Raw genomic sequence first — 12,511 nt, forward strand, 5'->3', positions numbered from 1 at the left:
TAGATATGTCTTGTCTCCAATGCTTTATGTGGTTATGCAATAGGACTTTTTTCCCCTTCACCACTTACTTATCACTAGCCAGTCATTCAAAAAGTCCTTCCTATTTCTGTTGCAAATGTAGAGGTGTTCTAGGCTTTCAGTGTCACTTCTCATAGAGAATAAAACTCTTTTCTATGTTTTCAAATGCAGGTGTGTACAGACAGAATACATCGATCAGTATTAGAGAGGCCAAGCATATCTCACTATTATCACAGATGTTAATTTGTAAAAGCGTCTGCTTAAAAGTGCGCTGGCTATGGAAATTTACATTACAGTTTCTTTTGCAAATTAGAAGGGAGTTTGTACAGATGCTTTATTCTCCAGGAACAGAGATCTCAATTCACCATGCCCATTCTCTGATTCTCTCAATGAAACTCTTTCACTTGTAGGCAGTCATCCTATTATTGTTTCAACTTAACTGTGTGTAACACAGTGTATAAGTCCTTACAAGAAGCCTGCAGTAGATCTGAAGAGGTACAGACCGCCTTATTTATTTAACAGTCTCAAATGCTTTGCAGTCCTATGGCTACGGAATCTTGTTCATGTTGCTTGACTTACCAAGAGCTAAGCAGAGAAGTGTGTGTGCAATCTCGAGAATAGAGGAAAAGGACACAAACTTACTAAAAGATCAAGCCACTATCTTCACAGTGGATTCCTCAAGTAAAATCTTCTATTTTCACAAAATTGTATTGCTTGAATAGTTGAAAAACAACTGGGCATCAAACTGCCACTGCGTGCACTAAGAGCCAAGAGGTCTCCTAATTTAGGGAAGGCAGTGTAGCTTTGGTCTCTCTGAGCGAGGATCTCTGCCTGCCAGGGAGAACATCTGTCAAGAGTGCCCATCCAGCCTAACAGCTGGAGGAAGGACCAGATGACCTCTGAGTTCACTTTCAGCTCCCTCTGAAAACAAAACTGTTCCCATCAGTGATGGCAGAGGCAGCTGCCAGCTCAGGACAAAGCTGAGCCTTCAGGAGCAGCTGCTGCATCAAGTTTAGAGGAGCCAGCGCTTTTCAGTATAATGGCATGAAATTACAGACGGCACCTTCCACCCTGCCATTATAGTGAGGAAGGATCTGCACACAAGGGCTTCCTGTTTTGCTGTCCTCTATCAGGATGTATTGTGAGCATTAACAATACCTCTCTGAACTTTCTATCAAAGTGCTTCTGCAGTTGGATTAGATTAGCATCACCATGCTGGCATGTTTTAAAATGAAAGCAGATGAGTAACAACAAAGGAAGTGAGACATGATCTGGACATGTTTCTGATGCTGTATTATCAGGGATATGACCTCTTTTTTTTTTTTTTTTCAACTGATACAATCTGTCCTGTTGCACAATAGTCAGACAGTTGTGGGGATAAGGTGCCTTTCTTCCAGGTGGTCTTTTCTTTCAGTGTAGGACCTTTATATGGTCAGAAGTGGCACAATTTCATATGTAGATAAGACAGGAAAACACACATGCTGTAAGATTAGGATTGACTCTCCCCCTCTCCATCTACCCGCATACATTGTTTAGATAAATTGCACATTTGAGCAGGAAAGTTTTCAGAGAAAAATCCACTTAAAATGAAAGAAGTGTAAAATAAAGTTTGAAAAGATGAGAGTTTTAACACAAACTAAGTCTTGTCATGTGGTTATGTAAAGAAACGAATACTTACCATTGTGTGCATCCCCACCAAAGTTAATTTGCTTTTCCAAATGAAAGTTTTTACATAATCTGTCCACCCTCATTGAAAATTTTTTTCAGTAATCAGTACTGTCTTATTTTCATTTTGATCTCTCCCAGGATGGAACAAGAGATAGTGTTTTCCTTTCTATGCAACCTACTTGCCATTTCCACACTACTAAGTAGAAGAAATATCCTCATAAGGAAACAGAGGTTCCGGTTGAAAAAGTTGATAAAGAGTATGCTCATAGGGATCTATTCACTTTTGCTCCTTATCCTGCACAGTCCAAGCCCTTTTTTTTCTGGTATGTGGCACTTTATTATGTAGTGGATGATCTCGATGGAGAATGTTTTCCTCCTAGATATTATTACACTTTTGTTGGCTTTTGATTTCTGGTCATCAAAAGAATGCTGTAGTCCTACTGAAAGAAATGCTATCTCTGCCATAGCCAAGACATGATACATCAGTGGCTTTGAAGGTTAAAACCAAAGCTTTATACTGGAAGTGAAGTGAGAGACCAAAGAAAGGATCAAAGTTCAGGAGTGATGCCTGCATGACAGCCATCAGATGGGCTACAGCATGTGTGGCAGGGAATCACTATAAAGGTAACACCCACAGATTCAATTAGCAGTTCTGAGAAGAGAGTGAGAGGGAAGTAGAAGTGCTTCTGTGTTGTTGCAATTTTGTTTCCTTGTTTAAATTTGTGCAATGTTACTGGATTCATTTACTGAAAAGATACCAATAGTTTGTAATAATTTTTACACAAGACCTACCTGTGTTTTCTACCTCAAAGCCTCAAACTGTCAAATAAGATACCTTAATTTTCCTTTTAGATTGCTGTAAGATCAGGTAATGTGCTAGCTCTCTCCCCTCCCAAGTTTTAAAACTAAGTTCAGATTTATTTTGGCACACAGCAGCTGCAGTAACTTAAAATTCGTAAGGGATTCATGATTTTCTGTATATAGCCCTAAAAATCTTCAGATATGTATGTTATAGAACTGTATTCCAGCAAGGGTCAGAATTAAAGCTTCCCTTAAGACAGCAAAGACTTGAAACAAGTCACCTCCAATATTCATTCTCTGGCTCCTGGCATGTCAGTTTCAATATCTGACATTCATGGTGTTGACCAACTTCCAACAACCTGGAGCTGAGAGGACTTAATGCTTTTCATCTTTTTACACAGACTTGAACAAATTAATCATCCCGCAAACCCTGCAAAGATGAAGGTACAATAATTTTATGGAGCCACATATATGACTTGCTCAAGGTCACAGCGGTAGCTGGTCTTATAGCCAAGATCAGAATTCATGTCTTAATTCAGGTCCCCACTCCTCTGCTCAGATAGCTATGGCACACTTCTGTGCAGTTTATGGACAACAGTTCTTTTGGCCTAAAAATGTACTCAGAATTACAGTTAAGAGATTATAGGAAATTATGGGGGTCATCTGGATTTATTTCTGTAGCAGCCAGCAGGTATACCAACTGTGTGAGTTCACACTCTTACGCTACTATGTAAAGGAATTTAAACCACATTTTCACTCAGGAAAAAAAACCCACAAACAAACTCAAGCAATATACATTATCCTAACGAATAGCAACTAAAACACCATTGGCAGTATTGCCTAGCTGCTTTGCAGACCTGCCGTTTACCTATACAGGGCTCAAAAGAGCTTTAAAAATTAAGGACAGCAGATCATGTTTCGAAAAAAGATTTTAAAAAGCTCATCACATTCAGATCTTCTTTTTGGCCACCTCAGATAGTAAGCATTATTGGAAAGACTAAGAAGGTCCCAATGGCATTATAAGAGGCAGGGGCAAAAACGGGAATCTTGTTATACATGCTTTCCTGCAAATTCTGACTGCAGCAACCTGGGTTTCAAATTAATTCAGCAACAAATTTCCTATTGATTTTTAGCATCAGAGGAATGCATTCACTGTCTTTTGCACAAGAATTTTCTCTAGGCTTAGCAAGGCTACTCAGAACAATCCCAGTTTGCAGGACTGTTTATGTCTTAAACAAAGAGATGCTGTGCTAAAATCATTTGCATTTTATACCTTTCATGGCGCATATATTGAATTGACCTTGATACCAACTCACCAAAACAAGTATTTTGTGACCTGTTTTTCATCACTAACTTCACTCTAACATTTCTCCAAACTGAAAATGAATGTTGATTTTTAAAGCTTGTATTTGTGATTTTACAAAACAAAAATTAATCAAAGACTACGTACTCATAGTGCTTTTATGTTCCTTCTAGTTTTGGAAACAATAGTGCTTTACTTTCCAACTCCAGATGGCACTGTGGTCCTTAACACTACCCAATTGGGGGAGAGTTGATGGATTGCAAAAGCATCCAAGCTCCTGAAAAACAATGGCTTTCTTGTTTTATGAGAAATCAGCTGCTAATAGTTTTCCAGTGCAGATGTCCTATTTTACTTTCAGTTCGGTGAAGGCTGGGCTAACAAATGGGAGTTTATATGCCTGAGATACAACTTGTTGTGGAAGAAAGGGCTCGCTTGTCTGTACTTGCATGAGGTCACAAGGGTAGTAGCTCTTGCCACCACCAGCAAAACCTAACGCAACACACGCTATTGCAGAATGAAGGGAGAAGCTCTGCTGTTGCACAGCTCTTCCTATTCACAGTGACTAATTCCATCTCTGTACAATTGGTAATTCTACTTATAAAAGTGTATTTTCAAGGATGGAGTGTAAACTATTGAAGTAATGAGGTTATCAGTAGCTTTTCTAGGGAAACCCATAGACTTTACTGTTTGAAAGACATTGTTTGCCATTTCATGTTATCACTTAGACTATTACAAAAACGTCTACAAAATCTTCCTTCATGTTAATCCTTTGAGAACTTAGGAGTAGGATGTTCCTATATTTGTTTAATCATACAGACTCATCTATACTGCATCTTTTCTTACATATTAATTTTTCTTGAGATTCTATCCCCTTATTTTTTATAGTCTTCTCAACTCTTAACTTTGTAGAAGTCTGCCTGACACCTACATTGTCCTTCCTAGATTATTCTCTTAAGTTTCCAATTTTGTATAGAGTAATTTCTAAAAACTTGCAACCTGACCTGTGGACCCAATTAAAGTTCCCAGCCTCTACTGCACAATCATTAAACCATTGCTCAACCCAAGTCTGATTAACATCAGTGGCTCTTCTGTGCATTTCATCCAACAGAATTCTGGAATTTGCTCCACAGGCCCACGAATTTCCCATAGGCCATGATATCCCTTTTGATTCCAAGCAAAACTCAAAAGAGTTTACATGGGTTCATTTGCAAGCTATTATAATTTTAACCCAAGTAAATCCTTTCCTGTAAATTAATGAAGTAACTGAAGATATATAGAAAGGGCAGGCTATTTGTCATACATCTTCCAGCAACGATGACTCTTTAATTACAAAGACATTATGAAAGAGGAGGAGGTCAAGAGAGAGAGATGACTGCTTTTAACAGGCAGGCCCTTAAAATAGTTCTCTGAAGCACCATATGGAACCCTTTTCCAAAGCCACCAAAAATGCACACACACCTGCCCCCACACACAGCAGGTATCCTTAAGTTCCCCCTAGATTTATGAAATATTAGTGTATTTGTCATGCTAGTTGTGGTAAATGAGTAGCCATAAAACTAGACAAGGCAGGATGTCCTACATATGTCCTACAATAATGATGCCTCTGAAGACTGACAACCTGTACAGCACCTGCTTTCGTTCCACAGCTCTGTAGCTCTTAATTTTCTTCACCATCCTCAAGTTGCAGAAGGACAGTGGTGGCTCCTGATAGCATTAGAGTACATAACTGATATGTTATTGCGTATGTGACACAGCGGATAAGCATTTCTTCTTTTAGAATGTGTTCGTGTCCATTCTAGGTCTTTTGAATAAAACTCAGAAAATGTCCCCAAATCAATTTTTTAAAATTCAAAAGAAACTTTAATTTAAGAAAACTGTTCCCAAGCAAAATTTATATGCATTGTATTTACAGTTTTGCTGCTGACTAGATAGTATTTACATTACATGTAACACATGATCTTTCCCTTGCATTAGTCACACTTAAAAGTGCTCCACTTGGCCTTTAGACTGAAACCAGTGGCAGAGGAGACAAGAGAGAAATTTCTGAAAACAAGTCTTTTGTGTATAACCATGACACATATGATTAATTAAAAAAAAAAAAATAATCTAACCTGAAAGGAACAAACCAAAGCAATGTTGTCACATCATTAGGAAAACAAAATTGCCAGTAGAAAGAATGCACATTTTCTGAAGAATGACATACAGGGTGGTGAGAAACTTTATCAGCTGCAATGCTAAGGCTGTACTAAGATGAACAGAGAGCTAGGTAAAAGCCATGACAGCTACAATAACAAGCAGGGCTTGGCTCAGCAGGCACCAGCATTTTCCTAGTGCATATTCTTCTGTCATCCTGTCTGCTGCAGCAGAACTTCATTCCCTCTTAATCTGAAGGCAGAAGATGAAGGAGGAAAATGAAAGCAAGCCAGGCCAGCATCCCTGAAGCTTTTCTAAAATACCTACTGCTCTTTCTCTTTGCACCTTCTCAACCTGCAGCCTCTGTGGCAATGCTGTGTGCTGATGTGGGAGGAAGATGAGCACTACTCAAAGCACCTTTGGCAACATTCTGTTTTTAAAAAAGCTTTTGGGGGTGGTGTGTCTCCCCAGATCTAGTTACGTAAAGCAAAGCATGTTCTAGGTACCATATTGCCAAAGCTGCTGCTCAGCCAATGAGCAACTGCACACCTACACGCAACTGTCTGGCTACTGATTCACACCAGTAGCAAGGTGGATCCCTCACACACCTTCACAATTATGTGCTTGCTGGGGCAGCTGCAGGGTTAAACTGTCTCATGCACTTAAAGAGGTTGCAATTTGGGGTTTTTTTTGCTTTCTCTACATGCTCAGAAAGATGTAAACTGTAACACATGGCACATGAGTGGTGTCAGCCTCTGACCTATTAAAAGAGAATCAGCAACAGTTGCTTTTCTGATTGAGAACCTCACCGTGGCATGGGCAGTTGCATCAGACAAACATGTCTGATGTCTTCTGTGTCATAATCTATACTTACTCTAAACCTGTTTGGAATTAAATTGAAATGTTGCAAAATGTTATTTGATGCATTTTACAAAACACAGATAGGAGACTGCATCTGAGGAAAATAAAGAATGGAAGTAGTACCTATAGACAGTATAGCCTCGCAGAACTGAAGCAGGAGAATTCAACATTGGATGGAACATAATGGAAACTGGTCTGCACAGAAGTTGGTTTGTGTTCTAATTATTGTCTTGCAGAAACCTATTCTGCCAGTTCCTTTGTGGGCCATCTAGCCCTCTCTATGTCTGCTGGGGAAAAAGGTGCGGGACTTCTATAAATGTTTCTTCACTGATTTAAGCCTAAATATGGTGGGGTTTTTTGTTTTATTGATTTTTTTAACAAGTACTACTCTACTGCTGAGCAGCCTCATATTTCATTTTTTGCTTCCACTCAACCTGCTGCCAGATGAGGGCTCGGTGTGGGAGATGTGGCTTAATATTAAATGCAGAAGCAGCAGTATCCCAAACAACCATGGATGCGGGGGATCAGAGTCCTTTCACTCTCAGCTTTCAGAACAAAGCAGCAGCATTTATAAGATCACACAAAATTTCAAGTCAGTTAAAACTACAGTTCCTAGAGATGGCTCCAGAGTTTTACTCTGCAATACTTGCCTTTTTTTCTAATAAACTGTTTGCACATATTCACTGCTCTCTTTGAAAATCTGTTTTTGCAGAAATAACAATTTTGGCTTTTATATTTTTCCACTGACTGTCTTCCTTCCTCTTAAGGGAACAATTCATCCTCCTCTTTCTGCCAAAATGCAATGATTGGTAGCAGTGCTGAATTTTTTAAATATACCTTTTTTGTTACAGCCATAGCTGTGCAGCCAGATTTATAAAGCTCTTAGGATAGTGACACATTCGTATTTTTTAATGGGAAAATAAACATGTTAAGGTTGAAGTTTTATGGTTCACCACATTAAATAGCCAAACTTCTCATTTTGACTCATCCTAAAACTCTCTACACTCACCACTAATGCAAGTTTTTGTTATCTATTACCTGCTTTATCACTACAAAAATAGTGTCTTTGGACATTGCTGGCAGAGATCATTCTTAGAAAATTATCATATTGTTGTTATTTCTTCAGATCTGGGCTGACATTTCAAACATCCCATCCCATTTTCTTGAACAAGCAGACCACACCATTTTCAAAAATTAATCCAAGGAAAATGGCCAACCAAGGGAGCATTCGATTCAAATTCAGTGTAACTGCAAAAGAAAACAGAACAAATTTATCTTAAGACGATCATAGAAATCACCTGAGAATTCATATTAATTTGTATGTATAAGAAATTACACAAGTCTGTTAAAAGTCTGCATTCCAAAGCCATGCGTAAAATTAACATGAAATTTTCATTTTCCAGGCACACAAAGAATTCTGTTTTATGTTTCAATGATCTATGATGAGTTGTCTCCAATTCTAACTGATGGATCAGATGGATATAATACAGCATATACAAAAAGATGATGGTGAGATAAGAGGTGCTTTTTCTTTTTTTAATAAGGCATTTTGTTTCATTCACTTTCTATTAAAGTCTAAATAACACAGTTTTAGTATAGAGCTCTTTCAGTCACATAACTGATACTGATTAAAAAATATGCCTTCTATAACAGCTGCATTCTCTCACACACATTCTATACAAATAATGCTGTAAATAAAAAGGAAAAACGTACCTCTAATTGCCTGAGAGTTTGATATCAAGACAAACACTTTTATAAATGCAAGGCACAAAGGCGTGTAGTCATGTTCCCAAATAACAGCTGGAATTAGCAAAAGCTTTCCATAGCTGGACAACAGCAGTGCTTTGAGAAGTAAAATGAAGTCAGACTTTGTTTTCAGCATGTCGAGTCTCATCCACCATAAGGTAATAAAAATGCCAATCAAAAATGAAGTTTGTTCTAAGAGGAAATAAGACAAGTTGGAAAGAGAGAAGGAAGCACCAAAATCGAGACCTTTCTTGGATGAATTTCAGTGACATACACAAATCTGAACATGTCCTCCATCTCTTTTGTTCATTTTAATAGGCAAATGTTACTATTATTTACTTAAACTAAATCAGTATCACGACATTCAGAATAATTCTATCACAGAATTCTATCTGTAGGATTGTCATACTCATCATTTCTGAAACCAAACAGCACAGGAAGTTTAGTGTAAGAACCTCTTTACTTTTCCTTTTTAACAAAAGGAGAGGGTTTTTTTTTTTTCCAACTGTCTGTTAGCCTGTAAAACAAAATCAATACTTGTCTTCTTCGAAAAGGTCACCAGCAATGAACTCTTTCCATCCAGCATGAGAAAGAACACTAAGGTGAAAGTATCATTGAGGTGTTAAGACTTTTTTTTGACACTGCGATCCTGTGTAACACTGATATCAATGCAGATGTCAAAATGACTCTCACAACGTCTGTAATAGGTGAATTACTACTGAAAACTAAGTTCCAACTTTTTTACTGACCTGCTATGAAAACCTACTTAGAGCAACATTAGAAAATAAATGACTGAAGTTAAATTCTGAATGTCTAAGGGAAGTATTAGTTTTAGTCTGCAGGCTTGATTTAAACACTTATCACCAGAAAAAGTTTGAGAGAAGTATTAACCAAAATAAAAAGAAAAACCTCCCCCCCTTCAAACACAGTCTTGGAGCACCAAAGTATTTACCAGTGATGACACTGCTCTGTATTTTTGTGTATTCATTTAAAAAAAACCCAAAGAGATGTACCTTTTCCCAATTATTGTTTACTTCTGTAAGGATCATCCTTAATGTTGGATCACCTTAATAAATAATAAACCTTGAAGTCAACATGAAATACAGAATAAGGCTAAGCTCTACTTTGGTCTTCAAACTATGTAAATGGACTCAAATAAAGATTTCTCGATATTGCCACTTTTCAGTATTTTGATATCTAATGCTGATCATATCAGTCTGAACTGTAATTTAGATCAAAATATGCATCTGCATTAAATGAAGGCAAATTAGAGAGTATGTATATAATCGTTTAACCATACTGGGTTGGACATGACATCCATTCTGTGCTAATTTTTGCCATATGGGCTTGTTGAAAGACTCATGAAGTTATTTAATGCTTAAAGAGTAGATTGTGACATGAACTAATCATTGATCTTACCTAAAGAAGCTATACCAAACATTCTATAAAAATCCCATTCCTTGGCATATCTGATTAAGTCATCAGGATCTATATTTTGGCTTGAATCCTGTAGTTGCAACCACCTGAGATAAGCTTCGCAGAGCAAACAAAATATGCAGAGCTTCCCATGAATCTGGTAAGTGAAAGAACAATAAAAGCATTCCTATTAAATCAGCATAAATTAAAGTATTAGTATAAAATTGGTATTTAAAATACATTTCAACATCTCTACACACAAGCTCTGTAGGTTTATTATGTTTGTTCAGAAATATATGCAAATTACTTATGTTGAGCCACGGGTTTAGCACATCCTTTTAACATCAATTAAAATGATAAACAGAGAGTGTAGAAAACTGCATGAACAATTCCATATAGAAGCAGGTGTGTAACTAGTTTCTAAAGCCTGCTCTATCCTTTTTTAAATTGGGAAGGCTGTTTCAGTTCGGAATATAAAAACAACATTATGCCATAACTAGTAGAATTGTACTATTAAAAATTTCAGTTTACAGGCAACTACTCCATTCAGTGAATTGGTTTAAATAGCCTCATTTGTCTTTTTCCCTGGGACAATCTACATTAGAAGAAATTGGTAGTGTAGTTACGCCAAAAACATTTTTTAGTTCAGATAAGGGTGAGGTACCAAAAATAAATGGAGCTATATAACCAAACCAAACAAAATATCCTCTGAAGTGACTGCAAAAATGATGTCATGAGGGCCCAGAGTTAGTGTGTTTTCACATTAAACAGTCTATAAGCCAGTGTGTATGTGGGGTGAATTCTGATTTTATAGAGATTTAAATAAATTGATGCAATTTCTGTGCGTGGCTTCTACTTTTTCCATTAGAGACTAGTTATGACAATTGCATATACATGCACAGGCTGAGCCAGTTTACAGTTCAACTCAATTTATCTGAACAGATGAAATTTCCACAGATGGAATACTTCTTGCAGAAGCCTCATGAAAAACATAATTACTAGTCTCCAGAAGCACTGAATTAATTAAAAATCTTTAGTCAGATTTATGCCTGAAAGACAAGGGGGGCATATTTATCTACATTGCTTAACACTGGACTGGCCAAGAGGCATCAACACAAACACAGCATACACTTATGCCTGGATAGTTTGCTCTAGATTAGCTTCCCGCTCCTGGGAAATCAATCCTTAAACTAAAAATACACAATGTTGTCAGAAAAGCTATACCTCTCCACTCCAGACTGGCCAGCACAACTAGGCTGACTATGTAACTACATCAACAATGCTTTATGTGAAAGCCACTATCTTTTGCTATAGTTTTGAGGGCATGATTAATTACTCAGGAAGAAACTAATGAGAAATTAGTACAGTAGGTTTAATTGGCACACTATTGTTAATATGGTATGTTATACTACTATAGCTCATGGAAGAAAGAATTGTTTCCAACAGAAATTTAATTTGAAATAAATTGGAAATTAGATCTTTCTCTTCCAATATAGTTTAGCACATCATCCTTTTAACATCAATTAACATGACAGACAAATTAGAGGGGTAGAAAATGGCATGAACAATTCCATACAGTTCCTTCTCTTCTCTTTAACATGTAAGATGACTGGCTGCTATATTTGCTGGTATTGTGGCATTACTACTGTGGAGACAGTAACTTTCTTAGTAACAACTGGAGTTTGAGATTGATTTCATGTGTTCTATTCATGATATTAACTGGTTCAGCTTGCCTTGTGGAAGGGCAGGAGGAGAACAATCTCTAAAATAATCAACTTGCCAAATGTAAACAGATCTTTAACCAAAAAAAGTCACAGGGTAGGGGCATAGCAACTTACATTTATCTTTGTATTGAAAAGAATGTGCCTGTATGCTTGTGCTTTACATAAAATAGCATTAATCAAGATGATAACAGGATCATACTCAATATATTTGTCCACAGGTTTCTGGCAGGATTTCTGAAAGTCACAAATGAAAAAGAATTAGGGGGGGAAAAAGCAAGAGTTTATTAAATGTTCCCCTAATTTTAGTAGAACTGCATAAACCCAAACTGGATATTCAATTCTTGTTAGTCTCTCCTTAATGTAATCTTCATTTTCAAAAGGTTTTTAATCCATCCAGAAAAATTGTTTCACCTCCCTTGACACTACAGTTGACACACTGATTTCCCTTATAAAACATAAAGATACATTATCAATTTTTACAGGCTTCAGATTAACAAGGATAATAAACTATGCAAGGATGTACTTAGTTATTGCTCTGTGCCTGACAGATGCAAAAATACACACTACCTTCCCAAGACTCAAGAAATGCACCAGTACCTTGTTAAAGATTAACTGATCATGGCTTGTCTACTGGGTATTTTAGAGGGTTTTTTTTGTAATTTTTTTAGAAGGAAAATTAATTTCTTCTATCACTTCCTTCTTTTCAGAGATGCTTTATCCTCCTATCCTACTTTTTCTTCATTTCAAGAAGACAGCAAATGTTTTTTGCTGTTGGATTGTTCTTCCATACTGGTCCAGATGTTCCAACTGATTTTCTATTATTGAACAAACACCAATTTAT

At 37.0% G+C, this 12,511-nt stretch overlaps 1 protein-coding gene across 1 annotated transcript; it reads right to left on the minus strand.

The window, feature by feature from the left end:
- Nucleotides 1-7,137: 7,137 nt before the first annotated feature.
- On the minus strand, nucleotides 7,138-11,928 carry ARV1 (ARV1 homolog, fatty acid homeostasis modulator; the record flags this gene model as incomplete). The annotated part of the gene is made up of 4 exons (XM_026845918.1): nucleotides 7,138-8,032; nucleotides 8,498-8,722; nucleotides 9,950-10,103; nucleotides 11,785-11,928. Coding segments are annotated over 4 exons (630 nt in total), but the record flags the coding sequence as incomplete, so codon positions are not given.
- Between the last annotated feature and the right edge of the window lie 583 nt (nucleotides 11,929-12,511).

This window comes from Athene cunicularia (assembly GCF_003259725.1).
Source record: "Athene cunicularia isolate RWA chromosome 3 unlocalized genomic scaffold, athCun1 chr3_part1, whole genome shotgun sequence".
NCBI classification, from domain to species: domain Eukaryota; kingdom Metazoa; phylum Chordata; class Aves; order Strigiformes; family Strigidae; genus Athene; species Athene cunicularia.